The sequence below is a fragment of the Lates calcarifer genome, linkage group LG15, assembly GCF_001640805.2.
Source record: "Lates calcarifer isolate ASB-BC8 linkage group LG15, TLL_Latcal_v3, whole genome shotgun sequence".
Lineage (NCBI taxonomy): Eukaryota > Metazoa > Chordata > Actinopteri > Centropomidae > Lates > Lates calcarifer.
The window spans coordinates 676,740-702,547 of NC_066847.1; the positions used below are offsets into that span (position 1 = coordinate 676,740).

At 45.8% G+C, this 25,808-nt stretch overlaps 1 protein-coding gene across 2 annotated transcripts in view; it reads right to left on the reverse strand.

Annotated features, from left to right (window-relative positions):
• nek11 (NIMA-related kinase 11) overlaps positions 1–23,889 on the reverse strand; it is a 39,615-nt gene extending 15,726 nt beyond the window's left edge. Inside the window, exons 1-12 of one of the 2 annotated variants that reach the window (XM_018674064.2) lie at positions 23,797–23,889; positions 22,532–22,705; positions 16,341–16,506; positions 14,007–14,125; positions 13,730–13,794; positions 12,666–12,792; positions 7,660–7,809; positions 7,100–7,178; positions 5,859–5,926; positions 4,791–4,910; positions 3,271–3,364; positions 3,016–3,124 (exon numbers count right to left, since the gene is read on the reverse strand). In XM_018674064.2, the coding sequence (XP_018529580.1) occupies positions 3,016–3,124; positions 3,271–3,364; positions 4,791–4,910; positions 5,859–5,926; positions 7,100–7,178; positions 7,660–7,809; positions 12,666–12,792; positions 13,730–13,794; positions 14,007–14,125; positions 16,341–16,506; positions 22,532–22,692 (1,258 nt within the window). In that variant the 5' untranslated portion in view covers positions 22,693–22,705; positions 23,797–23,889. Of the gene's footprint in view, positions 1–3,015; positions 3,125–3,270; positions 3,365–4,790; positions 4,911–5,858; positions 5,927–7,099; positions 7,179–7,659; positions 7,810–12,665; positions 12,793–13,729; positions 13,795–14,006; positions 14,126–16,340; positions 16,507–22,531; positions 22,706–23,000; positions 23,174–23,796 lie in introns of those variants that run through there. The other variant, XM_018674066.2, reaches the window with a different exon arrangement.
• Positions 23,890–25,808: the final 1,919 nt, after the last annotated feature.

Here is a 25,808-nt window from a genome sequence, read left to right on the forward strand (position 1 = left end):
CATTTCAAAATGCTGGAAAGTGTCCTGATAAATATGAAGCAAATTAGAGGAAGCTTTTTACAGAAATTACCATTAGGTGGTTTTCAGCTCCCGGAGGAGAGAAAAGGTCCAAACTGTTCTGCGGTGGAAAACTGAGAGTTAAGTGAGGTCATGAGGAGGAAGTTTTGAATGGAGGGAGGTGAAGACGAGTCAGGGAGGTCAGGGGGTCTCTGGAAAGTTAAGAAAGAGTTGTAAAACAAACTTTTTTTAGGTGAGAGGACACGTCAGGGAAAACTGGGTCACTGTAGAGAAACGAGGACATTTTAAAAAGTCTGGAAATTCTCGTAAAGTGAAGATCCGTCCATTTTCTTCCTCTAATCCGGGGTCAGGTCACAGTGGCAGCAGGCTGAGCAGAGTATTAAAGACATCCCTCTCCACAGGAACACTTCTCCTGAGGGATCCTCAGATGTTCCCAGACCACATGGGATATGTAATCACCTCCAGTGGGTTCTGGTCTACCCTGGGGTCTCCTCCTGGTTGGACGTGCCCAGGAACACGAAGACTGAGCCCAGACACTCTGCAGAGAAAACTCATTTCAGCTGCTTATATTCTCCTTCTTTTGGTTTCTGCCCAAAGCTCAGGACCACAGGTGAGAGCTGGAACGAAGATCGACTGGTCAATCAAAAGCTTCACCTTCCAGCTCTTCACCACAACAGTCCGAACGACGTCTGAATTACTGAAGAGAGTTAAGACCCATCTTACAAGTTTAGGGAAGTTTATCTGGGAAGTGAGGACATTTTAGAAAGTGAGGACATTGTTCAAGTGAAGTGAGGATCACTGAGGACTCGGTGTACCTGAGGTGTTTTACTGCTCTGTGGAGAATCTAATGGTGTGGACCCGTCTGAGTTTAGGAGATGGAGTTTGTCAGAGGAGAATGAGTTGAGCTGAGTTTAAAGTTTAAATTTTAATTTCTGCCCAAACTGACTTTTTATTTTTGGTCTCAGCTTTTGTCTGTGAGCAGCAGCAGGAGAGAAACTCTGCTCTCAGGTTTCATCATGTGTCCCCGAGCTCTTTGATGCAATCAGACCTCTGCAAACTCACTAACGAGCTAAAGAGCTCGTCAGTGTTTCCTCTGACTTTAACCTCATCCAGAGCTTCACTCAGAGTCTGAACCCTGAACGACTGAATGAAAACTAAATGAAAACATTTCCTCTCTCTGCTGGAGGGAAAACAACAGACCACATTAACTGTGGCTTTGTTCTGTTGATGTGAATCTATATTCTCTGTGTTGAAAACACCCAGTCTGCTCAAAACTGAAAACTCTCACTGTGCAAAATCCAAATCATCAACAATCAACATCAGCTGTGTTTTCAGTCTTTCCTGTTCTGTGCAGAAAGACTTTGTGTTTGAGAGTCTGCTTCACTTCTGTCCTCTAGCTGTGAGTTTCTCTCAAATTTAACGTCACACTGGATTTAACAAACATCAGACGATTCCACACTCAGGTCTGTCAGATCTCAGATCAGCGGCTCCCAGACTGGAGTCCAGGGACTTCACAGAGGCCTCCAGGGAACTCCAGGAGACTCCAGGCAATTCCCAACGAAGCGTGAGGTGCTCTTACTGGATTTCACAGCTGTTTGGTTTAGGAGTGAGTCAGTCAGAGCTGATGGAGGAAGAACAATCTGATCTACTCTGCAACAACTGAGTCTCCTCCAGTAAACCAACATGTCACTGCTGTAAACTGAGGCTTCAACATGTGGAACTTGGAGGTACTTTCCTTGGCTATTTGCAGTTTTTGCACTGGAGTCTGAGTCTTCAGCAGTTTCATCAAATGGTTTCATTTCATCAGAATAAGGATCTGAGTACTTCTACTACCAGGATCAGGTGAAAATTTTTAGATAAAGGGTTTTTATGTGCACATTTATAATATTCTTAAACACTGGTAAAAACCCTGAGTCATCCTCTGAATTATTCCAGAACTCATTTACCCATGATCCTCTGCTCTGCTGTGGCTTCTGCTCACCTCATGAAGAAGTGTTTTTAAGTCCAGGTGGGCTGACGGATTAAAGGACGATAACAGAAATCTTCGTCTGCTCTGAACCATCTGTCACAGCTGGCACTCATCTTAATGAGGTTTACGGCCTCTTTAATCCACCAGCAGCTCCTGAAGGATTCTCCACATAAACACGACGCTGAAGCCTCCAGAGAGCGCTCCCTCAGCAGACCAGGTGTAACTCTCATTAGTCTGGACGCAGAGAACGTGATGAGGAATATCAACTGTCCGGTCTGAAGCTGCCAGGAGCTGATCTCTTTAACCTGAAGGTGACAGACGGATGTTTTACTGCCAGAGAGACGTCACATCAGGCAGGAAAACACAAAAACGTCCAAGACGCCAGCTCGCTGTTCACACGACAAGTCCTGGTCTTTGTTCCTGACGTTCATATTTGGGCCGAACACTGGACATTTCTGTGGAACCAGTTCTCAAACTCTGTCAGACTCATCTCAACACTGACCGTCAGCTTTACGTTACTTTACCTCCTGCTCTGTCTGTCTGTCTCTGAAGCTGCAGGGTTGTTCCTCACTGTAACTTTGGATTAAAGCAATCTGACAAATAAAAGACATGATGAGCCTGAGTTTAGCAAAGCTCCTCAAACAGTGGAGGATCATGGGAACAATCTGAACATGTGAAGAGTTTAATAATTGGTTTCAACAACATGTACATGAGAGACGGTTTCACCGAGAAGAACCTGATTGTTACTGAGTTTAGGAAACTAGTCCATGATTTTTCTGAAAACCTGAAACCACAGATTATTTTTCCTAACGATGGCTGGACGAACAGGTTTGAACCAGAAACAGCATTTCATCTTTTTCAATACAACAAGGTTTCTACCAGTTCTTTGCAGAATAATGATAATTATTAATGTGCGATTTGAAAAAGCTGATGAGTTTTGTTTCTGATGAATAAACTGATTAAAACTAGAGGGAAAGTTATTCGACATCAGCTCCTGACTGAACAGTGATGAACCAGTAATCACTCACCCTGCAGCTCTGCTTCTGACTCATCCTGCCTCTCTATTGGCTGAGACCCTCCTACAGACCGCTGATCGAGGCTGCTGATTGGCTGACAGGCCCCGTCTTCTCTGCTCTCCTATTGGTTGGAGGAAAGAAGCTAATTGATCTCCTTTAATTGAAACCCAGAGGAGTTCGTCTCACACTGACTCACAGAGAGAAGCTGAAATATTCAGAGCAGGTTAATGAAGCAGGAAGAGAAGGAGGAGATTCAGATTTTCTTACACCGAGAACATCCAGGCTGACTTTTTCAAAATGGCGGCTCCTCAGCTCTCTCCTGCGGCTGTGGATCTCCTGGTATTTCTCCTCAGCCAGTTTCCTGTGGAGACAGAAACCAGCAGGTTAAAGGACGAGACGACTTCAGACGCTGATGAATCTTCTAAACTGATGCATCATGGAGGACGTTCTCTTCAGCTTCTTTTTGATTTTATAAAATCAAAAAGCAGGAAAGGGTAACAGGACGTTTATGTTCACCAACAGGTTCCTGTAGACTCAGACAAACAGTTTGTTGATTGGTCAGATGGAAGCAGACCTGCTGCTGTAAAACACACTTTATTGTCAGTGTGGACGAAAACGAACTCTCTGTGGTTCAAACACAAAACACAGGACACAGAATCTGAGCAGTCACATGATACAACCTGAAGAAATAACAGAAAACTGAGGAGAGCCGAGCCGATCACATGGAACAGGACGATCCAAGACAAGAGACGTGGTCGTCCACCATGTTTGTTTCCTCTGACGTGGTCAGATGTGGAGCTGTGAGAGTCCAGACTCTGGTTGTTGGTGGTGAATCTGTTAGTGTGTGGTGTCACTTCACACACTGTAAGAACAGACCTGTTCATCATGGTGCTGGACGAGTGGAAGCTGTACGTTTGGACAGCAGATGTAGCCGCCTAGCTATCAGTTATATCACAGATTAGTATTGTAGATGAGTAATCACAGGCAGATTATGTTGTAGTTACTTATTTTATTCACTTTATTTCAAAAATGAGCTTTTTTCTGAATATTTTCAACTAATTGTCTTAAAAGTCGTTTTGCTTTTCGTAGGTTTCTCTGTGATTCATGAGCAGAACGCAGGAAATGGTAAAAGGAAGTAAAAAAGTTGAATGTGCAGATATGAAATAAAGCTGCTCCTTCGCTGTGAGAGAACATCCTGTACATACGTCTGTGTTTAATGTGTCAGAGCAGCTGTTTGAATAAACAGATGTGGAGTCCTGCTGTGAGCCGCTAACCTGATCACTGTCTGACTGAATCAGGTCTGAACCAGGACCTGATGAGTCTGTGTCAGACTTCATCACCCAGAGAGCGACGCTAACAAACATCTAACAGCCGCTCGCCTCCGTGAAACTGGATTAACACGACGGCTCAGAGACGGTTTGTCTGATTCAGTCTGAGCGATGATGAACGTCACAGGTCTGAGTCCAGGCTGCAGATCACCCTGCAGATTCATCAAGTCTGTTGTTTCTAAATCAAAACCTGCAACACGACTCGTCTTCTCTGTGTTTCTATTCATTAATCAGTTAATTAATCAGCCCTGAACCACAGTTTAAATCTGTCAACTTTCACATCTCCATGACGTCGGAGCATCAGAGACACCGAGGAACACGACTTCATTCAGAAGCTGCCGTGAAGCTTCGACGTCTGATTTTACTTTTCACTTCGCTTCAACATGATGTTTAACACAGGAGTCTAATAACAGTGTGTGTGTGTGTGTGTGTGTGTGTGTGTGTGTGTGTGTGTGTTACCTGAGTCTCCCGGCCTTCTCGTCAGCAGCCTGCAGTTTGCGGAGCCTCATTCTCTCTCTGGGCGTCATCTTCTCCACCTCTGACCTCTCCCTCAGCGTCTGCAGGTGAACCTTCGTCTGCCTGCACACACACACACACACACACACACACACACACACACACACACCTGTCAATCATCTGGGACTGTCCAGTCACATCACTGATCCCTCTCTCTTCCCTCCATCACAGAGGAGTCGTCCGACTTCAGTGTCATTAAAACCAACCTGTCTGACCTGACGTGTGTGTGTGTGTGTGTGTGTGTGTGTGTGTGTGTGTGTGTGTGTGTGTGTGTGTGTGTGCGCGAAGAAGTGAGGATGGATTATCTGACACACACACACACACACACACACACACACACACACACAGTGCTGTTAACACTTGAACAAAGCTCACCACTCGCTGCTCTAATTATAGCAGCTACTCACTGAAGAGAGAGAGAGAGAGAGAGAGAGTGTGTGTGTGTGTGTGTGTGTGTGTGTGTGTGTGTGTGTTGGAGAGCGCTGAGGCAAAGCAGCATAATGAAGAGGAGGAGGAGGAAGAAAAGAGGAGAGATGAAGAAGAGGAGGAGGTCAAACTGAAAAGACATAATGAGGAGGAAGAGGAGGAGGAGGAGAGGAAGAGAGGAGGGAAGCAGGAGAACTAATTACGAGGAGGAGGGGGAGGAGAGAACGAGGAGAGGAGGGTCCTCTCAGTTTAAGTGCAGTCAGATTCCAGGAGGAGAGGAGGAGGAGGAGGAGGAGAGGAGAGGAGAGGAGGAGGAGAGGAGAGGAGGAGAGGAGGAGGAGAGGAGAGGAGAGGAGGAGGAGGAGGAGGAGGAGGAGAGGGAGGAGAGGAGAGAGGAGGAGGAGGAGGGGGGGGGGGGGGGGGGGGGGGGGGGGGGGGGGGGGGGGGGGGGGGGGGGGGGGGGGGGGGGGGGGGAGGAGGAGGAGGAGAGGAGAGAGGAGGGAGGAGAGGAGGAGGAGGAGGAGGAGGAGGAGAGAGGAGAGGAGGAGGAGGGAGGAGGAGGAGGAGGAGGAGGAGGAGTCTTACATGTTCTTGGCGATGAGTTCAGCATCTTTCTCTCCTGACGACACAAACACGAACCTGTTCTTCATCTTCTGTAAAAACAGAGAAGGTTCATGAGGAGGAGGAAGTTTGATGAAGATGATGAAGGTGATGATGAAGGTGATGAAGGTGATGAAGGTGATGAAGGTGATGAAGGTGATGAAGGTGATGAAGGTGAACGCTCTGACGAACAGAGTCTCCTCAGGAAAGTGAACTGAACCGTAATGAACGTGAAGAGTTTCTTCGTGTTGTAACAGACGATCTTCAGCTGAAACCCCTCACCCTCCATAACATCCCATAGTGCCGCGGTGCAGCAGAGGAACCCATCAGCATAATGATATTTCAGTGGAAACCATGGCAACCGGGTCCATAAAAACCCTAATGTGTTATCTCTCTTCAGGTGCCCCACACATCCACACAGAGCATCGAGCCTGCAGCTGTGATTTATGACTGTATGACAATAACATCCTGACACACACACACACACACAGTTAGGTATAGAATTACTCTCATGCAGTTTACTGCAGTAACAGACAGGGTGAGTGTGTGGTTGTGTTACAGTGAGGATGTTTGTTGGTTAATCGTCACAGCTGCTTTTAGCATTTTACCATAAAAACTGAAACCAGTGAAATGAGTTAAAGCAGCTCTGAAGCTCTGTCACTCCTTCTCCAAACATATTAGGAGTTTAAATCAGTCAGACCCTCACCTGGACGAGGGAAACCAGGTAAGGGTGGGGACCTGGGTGTGCCAACCCCTGCTGACCTCTGACCTCTCAGACTGGCTCTAGGTACCTGGAGCATTATGTCTCTGATGGGGAAGGAACCAGAGCAGGAACCAGGAGGAACCAGATCTGTCTGAGGTCACCTCCACACACAGACCTGGGTCTGGAACCAGACTCCTGGACAGGGACTGGACTCTGGCCCTGGAGAACAAGAACCCTAACCCTAACCCTCTGAGACTGGGACTGGGATTCTGCCTGTCCCACCTGAAACCTAAAACCACGTCGGAGCACAGGGTGGTTGATAAACGTACCTGGGACCAGAGCACCTGAGGACAAAGACTGACGATCGACTCTGAGGTCGTATCATCAGATCTGTGGTCAGCTGATCAGCAGCTGGTGGTGAGTTACATTAACCTGCAGGTGTTCAACAGCTGGACTGAAGGTAAACACTCAGCACTTTGTCTGAAACAGACTGTATCTGTGTGTTCATGTGTGTTTGTCCAACCTGCATGTTTTCCTCCATGAACTTGGTCTTGAGAAGTTCTGCGGCGGACGGTCTGGATGACGGTTTCTTCTGCAGCATCCTGGATCACAGAGAGACCAACAAACAGCAGCTCAGTGTAAAGGACCAGAGCGACGTTGGACTGTCTCTGTCCTCTAAAACTCACCGATCCACATGTTGGATCGCGTCTGTTTCACCTGCTCACAAACAGAAATGTAAAGAGCTCAGTGTGCAGCTGTTCGTCCAATCCTAACACAACAGATCGTGTTCATAACTCACAGCTGCTCCATTTTTATTTCTGTGCACGATCAGAAAAATAAGAAGTTACAGGTCAGAGGGTCGAGAGTTTTCATTTAAGTTCAGCGACAGCTTCATCTCCTGACAGCTCAGTGACTGGATGAGACGACAGCGAACGTGTCGTGGTGTGTTTACTTGTGGGCATTAGGAGGTCAACAGCAAATAAAACTGTCTACATCTTCAGTATTTATATATTAATGAAGCAATGAAGCGTGCGAGCTGTCTGAACTGAACCTCAGTGACTTCACAGAGAGGCTCCTCCTCACCTCTGCATGACAGAGTTCAGATCAGGAGAGTACGAGGCCGGCAGCGTCGGGGTTTCTCCCTCCACGATCCTCATCACCACAGACAGGAAGCTCGGTCCCTGGAAGGCGTGAGTCAGACAGCACATCTCATAGAGGAGGCAGCCCAGAGCCCTGCAGCACAGACACCAGGTTTCAACTCACAGTCATCAAGACTACAGTCCTGGTCGATGTGCAAACATCTGCTGCTGATTCATTACACAGAGCAAACGCAAAAGACCTTTATCAACACGTTAATCATCAGTTTAATGATGATAAGGTCTTTGGCAGCTTATAGAAGAAGAGCTTCTGCAGTTACGAGCATGAATCTGCTCAGAGTTTATCAGTGTGATGATGGCTGGAGCAGATTGTGTGATTGTAGAGCTGGAGGAGCACAGATGGGAAAAATAAGATGAGAAACACTTTCTGCAAGTATTTACAATCTGTACGGTCCTGGTCATTCCTGTAAATATATTTTCATCAAAGCAAAAACAGCACAGACCTGAGGCTGATGGGACCGACACTCTGCAGGGAAATATTGGACAAGTGACACAGTGTGTAATGATTCATCCTCTGGGCCCCACAGACACACCGACCACAACTCATTACAATCCAGGTTCTAACTGGTAACATATTTAACACATTCCAGTAAAGTCTTCAGTGTTAGAGTCGAAGGCAACTGGATTCTTTTAGTTTCTCATCTGAAAGTCTTCATCAGGTCTAGAGGCCGGTTGGAGAGTCCCAGGTGTTTCACCTGTTGGAGGTGGTCCTGTCCTCATGTGAGTCGTTAGGGTCACATGGGTCGAGGTGTGGATGGAGGTTAAAGGATCTCAGGACCGTGTTACAGGTGGCTGATAGTTGGCGTCATAAGCCACCACCTCTGTTTAAAGATGGACGCTCCAGTTGGACATAGATGGCCCCTCTCCTTTAGATGTTGACTCACCTGAGGACAGGGTGGGTCGACAACAGGTTAAACACCTGGGACTCTCCAACCAGTCCTCTAGACCTGATGAAGACTTTCAGATGAGAAACGTCTTCAGAGAATCTAAAAGACGTCCAGTTACCTTTGATTCCAGCTCTTACGAGTACCATAACCTGGATGACTGAGAACCTAAAAATGTCAACTAGCCACACTGAAGGCTAAATTATTTCCTAACGAGGTTTTCTGGTGAAAATATCTGACGTATTTTATAGTCTCTTTACCTCTGCTCTTTGTAACTATTGTACGTTTGAGTTTGAACATACTTCTTGATCAACATGACAAACTTTAACTCCTCCATCACCCTCTGTGTCCGGGCTAATCCTGCATAACTCAGTTTTCCGTGTATGAAGAAATCGTTTCCTAACTCTGATGTTTCCTGTTGACGTTTGAATCTTTTCACACGACAAACTCCTGAGTCTCTGATTCATTCATCACAAACTGTTTGAGACACAAACTGCAGCTCAGTCAGACTGTCTGAGTCCAACAGGTAAAACCTTTCTCAGTGAAACAGAGCCGAGAGGTCAAAGGTCATTTTACTCAGGTTTGTTAATGAGAGAAGACTCCACCTTCATTAACAGACACGCTGAGCGCTGAGCGCAGTCGGAGGTCAGCTGTTGTAATTAGTGAAGAACAGATCAGAGAGGAGGATGACGAGCAGGTAATTAGCAGCAGAAAGTGATGAAGGTTTCTTCACTTTTATACTGAAGTTGCTGAAACTCAGTCTTGAGCTGCGTGGGAGTGAGAGATCATCAGGTCAAACATATCACAGCACAGGAATTAGATGCGTATCACGTATGAATGTCTACATGATCAACAGCTTCAGGTTTAATACGTCTCAGAAAACTAGGACATTTCTTCAAGACGTCCTGAAACCTGCAGTAACTGAATTTAATGTCCACGACATCGACATGTCTTCACTGTGAAGCTGCAACATGATGAATCATGTGTTTGTCTTGACCTGATGAAGTCGGTATTCCCTCTGTTTTAGCTCAGTGTTTGGTCTCCTCCAGCTCCATGTTCACCAGCTGCTCTCTGACAGAGTCTGTCGGCTGTTTGCTGCTCAGCAGGCAGACGACAGAGGATTATTACAGATGTTTCTCTAAAAGAAAACAGCTGCTGCTGTGGCTGGAAACAGAGAGGATGAACCACAACAGACCAACAATGAGCTGAGATTGTAAAGACGAGAGGAGCTGCAGATTCATCTGATGTAATATTCTGCTGTTTCTGAGTCTAACAGCAACAAAAGACGTCAGTGTTGATCAATCAGGAGGTTTTTACCAGGAGCTGAGCTCTCCTCAGAGGTCTCCTCCTCAAACAAACAACAAACAGAGCCGCTGATTAAAACAGTTTGATGTTAAAAATCAGAGTTTCTCTGATGAGGTTTGGTGGAGCTGAGCTAACGTTAGCTTAGCTTGTTTCTCTGATAACTTCAGATCCAGAAAATCTTTCATCCTGCAAAAACACAAAGTTAAAAACCACCAAGATGTAGAAAGTGTATCTGAAAAATGAGACTAAAAGTCAGTTTTGACACGTCTGGTAACCACAACACTGACACAAGTACAAAGAGGCTGCAAACATTTGGGTTACTGTAAAAACTCAATATTTCACATAGGTCTATTGTTGAATAAATTATCAAAAAAATATCCACCATCACAGCTTCACACACTAAGTAGAGTATTTATTTAGAGAGCACAGAAAAACTCATATAAAAGTGTTAAAACTAGATTCACATGCAGAGCCCTTCTATAAAACAGGACCATCATTTTAAGCAATAACGCAGAGCTTGCAGTGAATCAGGAAACTGTGGCTGTAACAAACTCTGCAGCCTCTAGGGGGCGCTAACAGGACCAGAAACCATCTTTAATAAGTCTGACCCCGTTAGAACAACGTGATCTATTCTGTAATTAGAATAGATGAGTAATTAGTAATAAAGTGATAGATGCATGTTAACATGTTTAATTAGCGATGATCGATGTGGTGTTTGTTCGTGGAGATAATTGGTAACAGGAAGAGAAAGCAGAGCTGCAGGTTCTCTTACTGTTACTGAGGTGACGATGTTGTTCAGTGGGTCGTTAGTGAGGTAATAAACAGACAGAGGTAATTAGAGGGCAGAAAGTGAAGCAGGTAGTTAATTAACTACAGAGAACAAAGAGGAGGTTTTTCTTCCACCTCTACAAACTGTAGAGAAATATCTAAACACCTGCCAGAGACATGAACAGATGTATGGATTCACTCCAGTCAGGTTTCCTTCATTGTTTGACCTCTGACCTTTTCTCTGGTGCCACCGTCGGGACGAACAGTCAACTTTGGACACAAGAAATGAGCGGAGACAAACAGTCGAACGTGAGCTGATGATTTAACTAAACTCTCTCCTCTGTCAGACGCCAGCTTTAATCTTAATGTTGCAGCAGATCAGAGGTCACACAGAGACTGAAGCTGAGAGGCTTCACTGCAGTTTAATCAGACCTCAGATCAGCCGGCAGACGCCTCCTTCCTGCCCTCATTCATCCTGAAGAGTCCGTCTGATCCCGTCCTGACTGATCTGAGTCCTGCACTGTGTCTTCATTAAAGCTGCATGTGACTGTGTTTCACTTTCACTTTAATTAGTGGTGATTCTGTTTAGTAATGAATTCACAGAGGGAGAGCCTGTTGTTCTGGACTGTATTAAACTGAGAGGTGATTCGAAAACGTTGTCCTGCCGACAGATTACTGTACCACCTTAAAATCACTGCATCAATCTAACTCTCTCTCTTCATCATTCATTCGTCTCTCTCCTCTTCTGTCTCTTTCTGCAGGTGTTTCTGCCTCCTGAGCTGTAAACTTTTACCTTTAAAATCTATCACTGTTATTACTATTATAACTGTCATTATTATTTTTATAGCTATCATTACTTATATCAACATTATTTACATTATGGTGGGTGTACATTGACTTATCTGTCTATCTGTAGTATATACACATTTATCTCTATATGTGTACATCTGTACATCTCTAGTTGTAGCAGCAGCAGTAGTTGAGATAGTCAACTTTGATTTTTCAAAATAAGAGCATACTGCTAAACTTTAGCAGAGATTTAACAAAATCAGACCTCCGTCTTTGAAAAACCAAGTTGTCTGGATGAGAGTTAACAGGATCATTTTAGCCTGATAACATGTTAGTCTGGATTTAGTCTCCTGTAGTCAGTGCTGTCTGAGGCGGTAAAAAAGATCAGATCTAAGCTCAGGACAGTGTGAGCTAACCCCGACATCCCTGCTAACAAACACCATCCAAATCTTCTGTACAGGCAGATAACTGAGGGAAGCACAGTCAGATTAATGTGGATCACTAAGCCTGACCTAAACTTAAACCTGGAGGAACAGGAGCAGATGAGCTGACAGGGTCGACCTGTCTGATCCTTGACTCTGACTCCTCTTTAATCTGTCATTAACCACAACCACCACATCAGCTGATTTCACTCAGACTGTGTCTGATTGGTCGTCCTGCTTCCTGTCAGAGATCAGGCTCATCTCACCGACACGTTTTCTGCATATTTAAATTAAATTCATCTCAACTGGAACTAAATCTGCAGCCGTGGCCTCGATCTGTGGAATAAATGACCTCCTTCACACAGACTCATATCTCTGATAGAAACTCTGAACTCACCCTCAGCTGCTGGACAGTAAAACTCACTGAGTCCTGGTTGATTAGCGGAGATAAACTGCACCTGTACTGCCTCCAGCTCCTGACCAATCACAGCAGAGGAACATGAAACCACAGTGATGTACAGAAAAAATTCATGTTACTGTTCACAGGCTCACAGCCAGTGTGTGTCAGGTGTGTGTGTGTTGATTCAGTGTGAAATTCACTTTAATTGAGTTTTCATCTGAACTCTGGGAAAACTCCAACTGCAAAAATCAGCGTTCTCCTCTCTGCCCCGGAGTTTTCAGGAATCTTTGAACCTGAACGTAAAGCTGTACATCTGAGAGCTGAGGTACAATAACAGCAGACTGGTCCTTTAAAGAACAGTTACCAGATGTCGGACTTGGAGTCGTATCCCTGGTGGTTCAGCACCTCTGGACTCATGTAGTACGGAGTCCCTGTGAAGGTGGTGGCCAAGTCACATGATCCCATCAGCAGGCAGGAAACGCCGAAATCACCTGGAGACACATGAGGAACAGGATTTACTCATCTGGTCTCTGATCAGCAGCAGAGCTGAGAACGCAGAGGAGGTTCATCCTCTGGAGAGCAGGAAGAAGTAGTTTCACTGATGACTGACCCTTCTCAGTGTGTTTCTACTCACGCTCTTTCAAACTCTCACTAACTTTCTAAGAAGAAAGGCTTTTGTAGAAGAGCTCAGAGCTAAATGAAATGACCAGTTGGAAGCTTAGTGGTGGAGACGTTGACGTCATGTGACCGTGGTGGTAGTTGGTTTATAGCCTAACATTAGCTTCTTACTTCAAACATCAGAACAGTGGTGTTCATCTGTGAAGATGATCTGATCAACTAAACCTGAAGGATCAGAAACTTTAGCTGCTCACTGTTTATTTTCTGGAATAATCCAAAACACTATGAAAGAATCCCACTGGCTTTTAGTGGAGGAACCAGGCTGAAGCTAAAGAAAGTAGGAAAGTAGAGTTTCTTCAGGAAGAGTTCAGAGAATCAAAACCAATCAGGATTCATCCTCTGAGGTCTGGAAATAACCACAACAAATTTCATGCTTCAACACGCGCTCGTCTCTGTGCGTCAGTGTGAACGGAGACAAATATTCAGATTTATTTTCTCTCTTATAGCTGTGTCTGTGTGTGTGCAGCAAACTACAAACTGCCATCAGAGAGTTTAGTTTCAAATCCAAAACTGCAGACGGCAACAATCTGCTGAGTTTAGGCTCCAAATGAAACTGGCTGAGAGGAAATCCACGTTGTCCTGCTGAAGTCTGGACTCATCGCTTCTTTCTGATCCTGTTTTCACAGTTTGTGTTGTTGTGTTGTTAGTGAGTCGCTGAAAGCAGCGTGGGAGAACCAACAACAACAAGAGTTCAAACAAACACGGAGAACGTCCCATGAGCCTTTGCAGCAGCAGGAGGAGGAAACTCACCGATTTTAACAAGGTTTCGTTTCAGGAAGACGTTCTTGGCCTTCAGGTCTCTGTGGAGGATTCGCCTGCAGGAGACAGCGCAGCAGTCGAGGAAACGGGACGAAACATATCAGATCCATTTATCTGTTTATCTGTTTAATGACACTGAGGGAGGTGATTATCCACAGAGTAAAACATGAGCAGAAACAAGAGAAAACAACATGAACTTAAGGATGAAGGGGAGGGAGGAGAGCGTGTTGCCATGGAGACTGTACCCCCCCACACCCCCACTCCCTACCTGTCATGCATGTAGTGCAGGCCGAGCAGCAGCTGGACGAACCAATCAATGACCTGGATTTCGGGGAGGCTCCGCCCGGCTCGTCTCACCTCCTCCAGCTTACAGTCCAGATCCCGATCCTGGGGGAGGGGGGGCAGAGTAAGAGCTGTGTTTTAATTCATAAAAGAATAATCAGCAGATGAATCCATAGCTACAGTCCAACACATTGTAAAGTCAATGTTTCACAGTGTAACAGCTGCAGAATAATGAGACGTGAAGGTTTGATTCCAGCAGAGGAACTTTATCACTGATGGACCAGAACAGGAAGAGGACAGGTTCTCTGTCCTCAGGGACAGGAAATGTTGGTCACCGTGGAAACTAAGGCTGTGACCTGACAAAGAACTCAGTCTGTTGACTCAGGTCTGGGAGAGTGAGGATGACCTGTTGTTACCTGTTATTACAGATCTACGGCCACTGCCTCCACTTCCTGTGACTGTGGTTTCAAATTAAAAGCCCCCTGCAGAGTCATGTAGTTGTGACTTAATAACATTGCAGTGCTGACACAAGTGGACCACGGCTCCAAGCTGTAAACAGCAGAAACTCTGCAGACAGTTCTGAAATCCCACGGCGGTACGTCTCTGCTGCCGGGCTGCTGACGCTGTCAGTCTGTTTCAACTCGCTGTAACACCGACAAACCTCCGTGAACAAATCTGAGAGGATTCATTCAGAGATATGGAACCAGACCAAAGAGACGCTCTGCTGCTCTTTGTAATATCAGATATAAAATCTAAAGTCATTTTACCACCATCTTTAATCTGGGAGCTTCCTCCTGCTCGTTTCTGCTCGCTCTTTGTTATGGTTTGTTTTTCTTCTGTTCAGTTTAATAAGCTGCAGCGAAACTCTCAAGTCCTCCACAGCTCTGCAGGGGATTGTGGGTAATGGTCTGACTAGAAACAACAGCTCTGAGGGTCTCTGAGAGCACGGGTGGTTTGATTGGAAAGCCTCTGAGTTCATGTTTCAGTGTGTGTGGACTGGATTCACATCCAACGGGTCTGTTAAAGTCAAACTGTATGAACAACGTGTTTGTTCAGTTGGTTTTTGAGGCAAATGAATGGAGCTGCTGCTCCCCGGCCGAGTGTTTGGTGTTTGTACTGACACACAACAGCAACAACACACAACCATCCAGTCACCAGCAGAGAAATGTGGAGAGCTTGGTGAATAGTTCTGCAGGAGGGAGAGGGGGAATTAAAGCTCCAGGCGATGCTGGATAGTCTCACTGAGAGGGGGGGGAGGTGAGGGGAGGTGAGCGGGGCTGGGGGGGGCAGAGCAGTGCTGCAGGGGGAGGAGAGCCGGATAACGAGGGGGGATCTCCACCAGATGACGTGTTGGAGGAGAATACACCATGTGTGGGAGGGAGAGAGAAACATGAAGGCAGCGTGAGATTCATTAGTGGAGAGGAGAAGATGGCAGCACTGTACCTGCTGTAATCTGACGCCACAGATGAAGAGACCGAGAGGAGGAGGGGAGGAGAGGAGGGGAGGAGAGGAGGGGAGAGGATGGGGGGGTGGGGTCAGTTTTGTTCAGCAGGTTCATTTTCTCTCTCAGCTCACACTCTGAAAACAGAGGCTGTGGACGTTTAGGAAAATGAGGTCTGCAGCTGCTTTCACTCCGACCCTGTTCAGTCCAGATCCAAAGAGCAGACGTGAAAGGTTCCTCAGACCACGATCCAGATCAAAGGACAGAAATCTGGTCCAACCAAAAGAGGTGGTCTCAGTCCAGATCCGGTTCGCAGTGTTTTTGGATGGTTCATCATGACAGAAGAAGAATAAGAAAGAGAAGTAAAAATGAGACGTGGCAGAACATGAGAGGAAAGATTAGACTGTGGTTTGCTCTGACAATGAAATAAAAAGTCAACTTGAATTATAATTATAGTAGTTATAGTTATTTTCTGATCAGTGTTGGGTAAAGGACGAGGACGTGGGTTTCAGAGAACGTGAAGCTTGGTTCAGACTCTCAGGTGTTAAAGGTGTGGGGGTCATCCCAGCCTGGATTCTGTGGTGAAGTCTGGATCCTGAGCAGACTCTGTGGAGTCCACTTCAGGCCCAGTGATGAGTGGTAGATCTGGACGGACCTCAGCAGTCACAGACTCAGTCGAGCGTTGAGTGTGTGAGCTCAGCCTGTTTGTAACAGACTGTGTTCAGTAGCTCGCTGAGTGTTGGACATCTGCTGTTCTCACCAGCAGAAACCACAGATCCAGACCAGCAACATCTAACGGAGCCGTCATGTAAAACTTTCAGTGATGAAAACCTTCCCCCCACCTGCTGATAACCAGCAGGTGTGCAGTGCTGCTGTTACCTGGCAGTACTCGGTGACGATGCAGAAGGCGTCTCTGTCCAGGAAGCTGTGGTAGAAGGTGAGGATGGCCGGGTGGTGCAGCTGAGACAGCAGCTGGGCTTCCTGCGTGGCTCGGACCGTCTCGTCAGGTCGAAGGTCGCCCAGAGGAATCTGCTTCAACACCTTCCTGAAGGAGACGGAGGTGAAACACGTCAGGAGGGACCAGAGGGTTTTAGACGTCACAGAGTCTTCAACTTAGAAATCTTAATGTGTCGAGTTAAAATTCAAATCACATTATTCAAGTCTGGAGGAAGAGTAAACTGCAAGAGTGAAGCCACAGCAAACACAACCTTCTCTCACTCATTAATTAATAGCTCAGTCAAACATTCAGTGGTTTTATCGTCTTCAGTGAGAATTTGCAGTTTTTCATCACATTTTAAAGTAAATGAAACATCTATGAGAAGAAAACAGTCTGAAGACGACGTCAACGTTTTCCTCGATGTTCTTCACTTCATCTTGACAAATAATCAATCAAGAAAAAAGGCAGATCAATCGATAAGACTGGACCCTGCACATTCAGAGACCTGACCCTGTTTACTTCATATTAGAATTATAGATTTACTGCACAGTGGAACTAAGCTGCACGCCATGTTGTGTTGTGTTGTGAGTCTTCTGAACACATGGATCCAAGAGCATCAGGACTACAGACTGTGAACAGATTTCTAAACCCACATGGATCTTTCTCTCTGTGGGTGAGGCCTCAGCAAGGCTTCGTACCTCTGAATATTCTGTGTGTTACTGTGATGGGTGAAATTAACAGAAGGAAAACAGGTGTCGGCTGCAGCCTCACATTAACACAACCTCACTGTCTGTTAATGACCTGAAACTGTAGAAAGAATGAAGCAGTTTGGTGAAACTGAAAGACGATGGAGGAGCTGATGACGCTGATATTTTACTTCAGAGCTGTGACTGTCATTAATCCACTCGTGTCATGATGTGGAGGAACCTCGGGCCTTTGAGCAGCTGAGCTGTTGATGATCCAGGCTTCTCCCACATGGTCTTCCCACACTTTAAGAGACCAGACGGCCACAGATCTGTGCCAGCAGAGAAGCCGTCAGTTCAGTGAGTCCACAGAGAAAGTTTTGTACCTGCAGCTCAGACTCCGTCAGTGCAGCTTTGATTCTTTGTTGAAACCAAAGGGCTGCTGGGAAATCAAATGTACAGCTGGAATTTATAATCTGCAGCTAAAAATTCATTTCATTCACTTCACTCTGTCCTCACTCTGAGTCTGCTTTTTCTTTTCCTGTCTTTCTTTCTGGCGTGAAGCTCTTTACGGAGCCGGGAGCACCGACTCTCTGTTGCTATGCAACTACAGTGAAAGTCTGTTTGAAGTGTGACACTCTGATTAAAGCCGAGGTGTTTCGGAGCCTCTCGGTCTGCACAGGCTGGGCTGTCAACAGCTCCGAGTCTGAGCTGTGAACCAGGAGGCAGGAAGCATCAGGTCCGAGTCCGAGGGACGTCAGCCGTCAGTCACAGAGAGACCAGAAGGAAGTGGACCGGAGGAGGAAACAGGTCCTGCAGGAGGCTGATGGAAACCTCTCAGGTCATCTGGTTGTGAAGGTGTGAAGCTGCTTCTGGTTTCTGGATCAGCCTCTCAGACGTCCTCAGCTGTAACATATTTACTGTTAACACCTGTCTGTAGGAGTGTACGATCAGTGTTACTCTATGATTCCCTCTCTTCCTGTCTTTCTCCTCGTGTAAGGAGCAGAGTGTTTTCCTCTGTATTAAATGCTGGATAATAAACACAGAACACACTCCTCATGATGTGAATCTGATGCAAGCAAGAGAAAAAACAAGATGCTTGAGTTTCACTCAATAGTGAGAATGTGGTCTAAAGCAGGGCTCACACTACAGGATAATCACAGCCTCTCCCTGATCACAGTGCTCAGGTCTGACTATCCGATGGTTGTAAAGATGATCTTGTCAGATTCTCCTGTGGTGTGAGGTGTGTTCAGACTGATTTTATCCTCCCTGATCTGCTACGATCAGAGCTGATAGATATTAAACATGATCAATATTTCTGATCAGGCAGGGTCTTCACAGACTGATCCTCACTCTAACCAGCAACACGAGGAAAAGGAGCTCACACTAAAACCAGAGACTGTTCAAACACAAAAGACCGACAGGGGTCAAAACTGGAGTCCAACATTCAGACAGTTCTGAGGTGCAGGCGTCTAACGTGTAGTTTAGATTCTGATTCTTCTGTCTCATTACTTTCCTCTGATACATCAGCTCTGCCTCCAGCGTCTGTAAAGTCCTCTGACCTGTGCTCACCTGTCTGTCAGGTGAGCATCAGTCAGATCAGTGAGAGCAGCCTCTGAATTAAATCACAGACGACAGCAGGAAAACAGTTTGCACCTCTCTCAGCGGGCTGTCACTCCTCCCTCTAACATCACAATTAGAGGGTAACGGGGGAGGCGGGGTGATGATGGAGGGGGAGACGAAGACGTTTGTCTCACTGTGCCCTCCAGGCTCGGAGTCTCTCTGGGAGTCGATGGCAGCTCAACAGGAGGCTTCACAGCTCTGTGTTCTGTCCTCGCAGGTGTTCAACACTCGCTGAGATGGATTTCTGTTTTCTGCTCGCTCCAGACAAATTCTGTGTTTTTCTACCTTGAAGCTCTGCCAAACAGGAAGTGAAAACATCAGCACCCCCACCCACTGTGACAACACAAAGGGAGATGTGAGGGAGTCAGCGGGGTGCAGGTGGGCGGGGAGGAGCTCTGAGCGAAGCCATCGATCACTCAGCAGCACGGCGACATATTCTCCAGTTTTCTAAAGAAGCTCAAACTCACCGAGATGTACAGTCACACACAAACAGGACGTGATGTGGGGACTATTTTCAGCAGCGGATTAATCCACATTCGGTGCCATAGTAACTACTCACTAGAGTAAATGTACTTTGTTACTTTCCACCAGTGGAACAGACATGGAGACAGACGTTTCCAGCTCCTTGTTGAATCTATGACACCAAGAATTAAAACAGTGACAGGCTGGGCCAACAGTTCTACGCTGATCATCCAACCCACAGAGCCAAAATGGCTGCCTGGTTTCTAGGCTCATGATGTGAGAAGTAAGCGGTCAGTTCCAGGTCGAGACACTGGAGCACAAAGACCCTGTGTTCCACATGTTTTCTGAGACGCTGGTTCACATCGACACAGCAGCTGCTGATGGAATCGTCAGCGTTTGAGCCAATCAGCGATCTGCGTCCCAGCATGCTTTGCGGCTCCTGTGTTCAGCTCCAGCAGCTAAAAACAGAAGCTGCAGGTGCAGAGAGGCCGACAGAGACGACAGAGGTCGACTGGAAGATCGATCGGCTGCTGCGACAAAACCTCCCAGGACTCGCTTCACCCACACGAGTTCACACGAGTTCACACGAGTTCACACGAGTCTTCCACCTCAGTGTTTATATTAATGATGTTTACCTGTGGACGTGTGAATGTTCCTTCCCAGCGATGCACCAGCGTTAATGTGCTGCTGTAACTGTGATTGTTTTCAGTTTCGGTCACAGCTGGACCTCCCTCCCTCAGGAGTGAGGTTTGTGTCTCCAGTGAAGACGACACTTCCTGTCTCTGTGTCTCTGTCTGTCTGTCTGTGTCTCTGTGTCTGTGTCTGTGTCTGTCTGTCTGTCTGTCTGTGTCTCTGTCTGTCTGTGTCTCTGTCTGTCTGTCTGTCTGTGTGGGCGGACACTCGTGTTAAAATCCTCAGAGCTCTTTCTCCGGCTCACTGACAGACTGAAGACGTGAAAGTCGGGATAAAGAGCGAAGAGGCGTTGCTCTCCCGTCGCCATGGATACCGCAGCATCCCCCGACAGACGGCCGGGGTCAGACCTCCTAAATCCAGATCCTCAGCTCTTATTGTTTTCCTCTTGCTTCAGAGAGAGGAACTTTTTTTATGACACTCGAGTTGTTGTGAAGCTCGGGGTTTGTCTCTGACGCACGGAGATTTATGAGCAAACGCTGACACATTGATCGGGGCACCGGCGGCTAAATCTGGCAGAGGAGGAGAGACGGGGGAGGAGGGGGGAGGAGGGGGTGAGACCTGTCAGATGATGAAAGGGCAAAGATGACGACTCGAACACCAACTCACCATCTGTTTTCAGGCGCTGCTTCTTCCTGTACGGACAGACAGAGCTCTGCTTCAGCTGCAGCGCGTCCTGACTTAGTGCCCTTTAAGCAACACACTGAACCTCCACCTGCTCTGTTACAGTTTATACAACTGGATCCCTTTACTGAACCCACCCAGCATGTCTCAGACCAGTTTCCTCTCACAGGACAGTCTCTAAAGTTCCAGCAGATCAAATCAGAAAGAACAGCTGGTGGTTTTTTATTTTAGGCTAACACAGCTGCTCAAACACTGAACTAAGATCGTCTGTCTTCACAGAGGAGGACTGTGCTGACTTCCAGGGTAAAATAAAAATGATTTAACACACGAGGAGACGGTAACTGATTTCTCAGTTTCTTTGTTTCTGATTTCATTGTTCCAAGATGAAAATCATTTTTCCTTTCTTATTCCAAAATCAAAACTTTAAAAGGCTCGTCATCAGTTTTCTGTTTTCCCGCTCAAAAACAAAAATCAGCCGATCGTGATGTACACAGGCCGATGAGAGAGGTCAGAGGTCAACACCTCCAGCCCTGAGGTGGATGAACCAGAACTGGACTGCTGAAGACTGGAAAGATGTAGCCTGGTCTGATGGATCTGGATTTCTGCTGAGGCAGCAGATGGTCAGAATCTGAGTGGTAGAAATAACTGTACAGGTGAGTCCTGGATTCAAGGAAAGGAGCCGATCAATGATCAATAACAGCCCTGGATAGAATCTGAAGTCTCTCACTCACACACACACACACACACACACACACACACACACACACACACACTCTGAGAGGATGACAGCATGTCTCTGCAGGTTTACAGCAGGACCAGGACCTGACAAATCCTCACCTCCCCCAGTTTCATCACGTCTCTGACTTCTCACCTCAGCAGACCTCAGTCTGCTGTCGAGTCCCGTCAGAGTGAGTGAGTGTGTGTGTGTGTGTCTGTGTGTGTGTGTGTGTGTGTGTGTGTGTGTGTGTGTATCGCTATAAGCACTGCTGCCACAAAGAATTCTGGGACAGCGTTATTCTCCTTTCTGTTCATGAGGGAAACGGCTCATTCTGACACACCTCCAGCTCTTTTCACTGTGTTTGGATCCGTGCTCGTATCCTCTGTCATCTCAGCGTTCAGGACTTCCTCCATGATGGCCGACCTCGAGGGTCACGAGGAGGATGAAGGAGCAGATCAGCAGAATGGAGACAGGAAGTCAAACACCTTTTGGTTTTAACAACACGTTATGATATTTAACTCTCAACTGATTCAACTGATCAGAGTGAGGAGGAAACTCTGGACCGAACCTGCTTCATTCATTCGTCCACTCAGCACACAGGAAGTCCAGGTGTTCACTGGGAAACCCCATGGATGAATCCAGCAGCTTGGTTTTATTTTGAAAGGGTGTGGTGTGAATCTGTCCTGAACACTGTGATTCTGCTGAACTCAGATCAGCTCTGAGAGGTGTTAACACACACACACTGAATGTACAGTAGACAGAGAGAGAGAGTGTGTGTGTTTATGGTTCAATGCTGCCACCTACTGACACTCTGCAGAACTGCTCCTGATCCACATCAACAACACAGGATGGAAATTAGTGCTGAACAACAATCTAGCGTCATCAGGGTCAGGGTTACATGTGACATGCACTTCACCAAAGACCAACAGCTGCAATGGAAACAAACTAAGTGTCTGACAACATTACAGACAGGATTCATACAGAGACAGAGCTCTTTATTAACCACAAACATCACTTTTTATCTCAACCAGACTCCACAGACAAAAACAGGGATTTAACCAGGAGCTGCTGGAATACCACTGCCTCCATCTGTCAGTGTGTCTGTGTTACTGTGTGGTACTTTTACTGCAGTAAAGTATCTGATTACTTCTTCTAGTTCCAAAATAAAGATCCTTTCAGTTGTCAACATGTTTTATACGTCACATCAAAAACTACAAAATGTGAATTAAAATGAAGTGAGACATGTTGTATAATCTACCTCCAGATCAGAAACACAAAAACCCACACAGGCACCAGCAGTTCATTAGCATTAGCATTAGCATTATTTACTCACAGCTGCTCTCCGTCTGTGGCTCTCGTGTCCTGAACCAGGTAAACCGAACCAAAGCTTCCTCGGCCCAGACTCTGCAGGATGTTGTATCGCTTAGCAACCAGACTGCCGCCACTGCCAGGGGGCGGAGCCTGACCTGACTCCACCTCCTGGAACCTGGGCATCCTGTCAGCTCACCTGAGGACGAAGGACAGGTGACCTCTGTGGTTTTTTTTTTTTTTCAATAATCTGTCAAATTCACTGCTTTATATTCCAGTTACAGTGAAACACATTCAGTGATGTAAAGTAACTGAGTATATTTACTCGTACTCTCTTTACTTCTGCTCCACTCCACCTCAGAGTGATACAGAAGTTACTGTTCACATCAAGACTTTCACACTGAAAACACTAACAAACATTCAAACCAGGTTTACAATGATTCACACAAACTTTTCTACTTCTACTTCCACAGCACTGACTGCAGGACCTGTACCTGTAATGGAGTACTGAGTAATGTAATGTTTCTCCAGCTGGACGCGGGAAAAGACGTTGTTTTTAACGGGTTTCAATGAGTCGGTGAATTCACTTTAACCTGTGTGATGACTTCCTGTTGTGTCTGTCCAGCGGGAAAACCGCGAGATTTCCCGCCACCTCACCGTAATTAACCAGTCTGAAACACCTGTTCCCCTTCCAGACCTCACCTGTCACATGACTCTACACTGCCACCTGCTGGACACTGGATTAAAAACAGACTGACTGTAAAAATGTGGATGTAAATTCACTACGTCGTTATAGTCGTATTTTAATGAAGTGACAGTAAATGTTGCAAAATACTGAATATGTCAGAACAATTCATGAATTCAGGATATACATTTTCTCTTTCTGCACTTTAATCAGTTCAATCATTTTGGAAAACATTAAAACGTGTTTTATTTTGCAGGTCCGACCGGAATCTGAACGTTGTCCGATAATGGAACTATAAGGAGAGTGAGGATTCTGGGTGGTAAATGTGTTATTTATGAAACAAAGAGAGGAAGAAGGTGACGACGATAAACCGTTAACCGTGTGTTTTAACCGTTAATCAGCTGTTTGTTTGTTTGTTTGTTTGTTTGTTTGTTTGTTTACGGTGATTAAACTGAAGGGGATAAGAGATGGAAAGTGTCCAGTAACCTCTCGGTTGAAATGCGTCAGAAACGTCGTCGCATCCTCTCGCTACAGTAACGTTTTAAAAAGCGTCGGTTCAGGTGAAATAAAAACAGGTGTAATCAGAGGTTTGTCGTGTTGTTTACCTGCAGAGGACAGGACGGAGGACTTCCGCGTTTGGTCTGGTTTCCATGGAGACTGAAGACAACCCAACCACTCCGTCACAAACACACACACACACACACACACACACACACCTCAGTGGTTCTCTGTAAAGATGATGATGGAAAACAAAGACATTATGATAACGATGGTTTGTTCTCCAGATTAATTCATGTTTACAAATCAAAACTGTATTTTTAAAGAAAATGTTGATTATTAATCAAACTTCACAGATTCCTGACAAATGAAATGAAACAGACTAATGAACACAGGAAATACAGTGAAAATATATAAAATATATAGAAATTCACTTTGATGTTTAAGATTTATTTAAGATACTTTGTTCTATTTGATTTACTTTATTTTCTGACATCATATTTTATGTCTGATTTCATTATTTTTGAAGCACTGACAGGTTAATAATAATAATCTTATTTATTTTTACATGTATTCTTTATTTTTTCCTTTATTGTTATTTAATTTTCGGTCATTTCAAACAGATACTACAGTTCAGTTGTGCTGTAACTTTTTGTTCCAGCAGATGGAGACGTTTCCTCAGCTCAGACCCACAAACACCTGTAACATCAGGAACAGCAGGAACATCAGGAACATCAGGAACAGCAGGAACAGCAGGAACATCAGGAACAGCAGGAACAGCAGGAACATCAGTCTCTGTGGGGAAAATCCTCTTCAGAGAAGTTAAATGTTCACATTAGCATAAAGACTGGAAACAGGGAGAAACTCTGGAGGTGAAATCCACCTCCACAGCTCAATGATTAACACGTCATATCTCACTTGTAAAATCAGTGCAAAGGAAAGAAAGTCATTGTGATAACTCCGACCCTCTGACCTTTTCCTGACGCTGCTTCAGAACAGTGAACATGATGAATTATGGGTTTGAACAGATCTCATGAAACGCACCCATCAAGTCCAAACATTCAGATTCAACCAACATCCAACATCTGTGAAGACAGAGACGGCACCTTATTCACCAGACTCCATAGAGAAAAACAGGGATTTAAGCTTAAGTTAAATCCCTGTTTTTCTCTATGGAGTCTGGTAGAGATATATAGAGCTGTTTCTGGTTAAACCTGAACTTACTGTATCTGTGCTGACTGATCCAGTTTCCTCTTTTTACTGTTGATCATGCTGACTGAGCTCAGATATAAACGTGACAAGAACAATGTTTATTTCTACAGTCATCACGATGAACCTGTAAAAACCATGATCTCTCCTCAGGTCTGAGGTCTGGAGTTAGTGGTGGTGAACGGTGACGATGCTCAGTCATCTGTGGTTCAGAGGAGTCACATCAACATTATAATAAAATCTGTTCATCATGTTGAATGTGGAAGCAGCAGACCTTCAGGAAATGAAGCAGCCTCCAGAGAAAAAGCAGTGACTCATACTTCCCATCACACCCTACCCTCCATCAACACACTCTCAACACACACACACACACACACTGCAGTGAGTGTTTCCTACCAGCCTGCAGAGCTGCTGGGTTCAGACTGAAGCAGTGGACAAACAGCATCAACTTTATTTTTACCTGCAACTGACGATTATTTTCATCACAGAGGAGTCTATTCAGTGTGTCTACTCCACCAGAAAACCAAATCAGGGGCAGGTCTGCCAGCTGGGACTCAAGTCAAAGGGTGAGGAGGGGGGGCATCTGGAAACCACTAAAAACTCACATTTACAGTTCTTGGCGATAATAAACTACAACTTACCAACAGTAGCATGGTTTTGAGTCTTTGTGGTTGTTCTGAAACTGAAAACAGTTGGGGTCTCAAACGAGGTCAAACACGTGAACACGTGTAGAAACTACATTCACTAACGTGCAGCCCAGCTGAACATGTTCCTTCCTCCACACACTGTTCAGGTCAGGACGTCACATGACGACGCGGTCCACCAGTAATCCAGCACCACTGGTCTACAGTTAGTGCTGAGTTCATGGCACCGTCTCCTTCTATAGTGAAAATGGCTCCCTCTGCTCTGC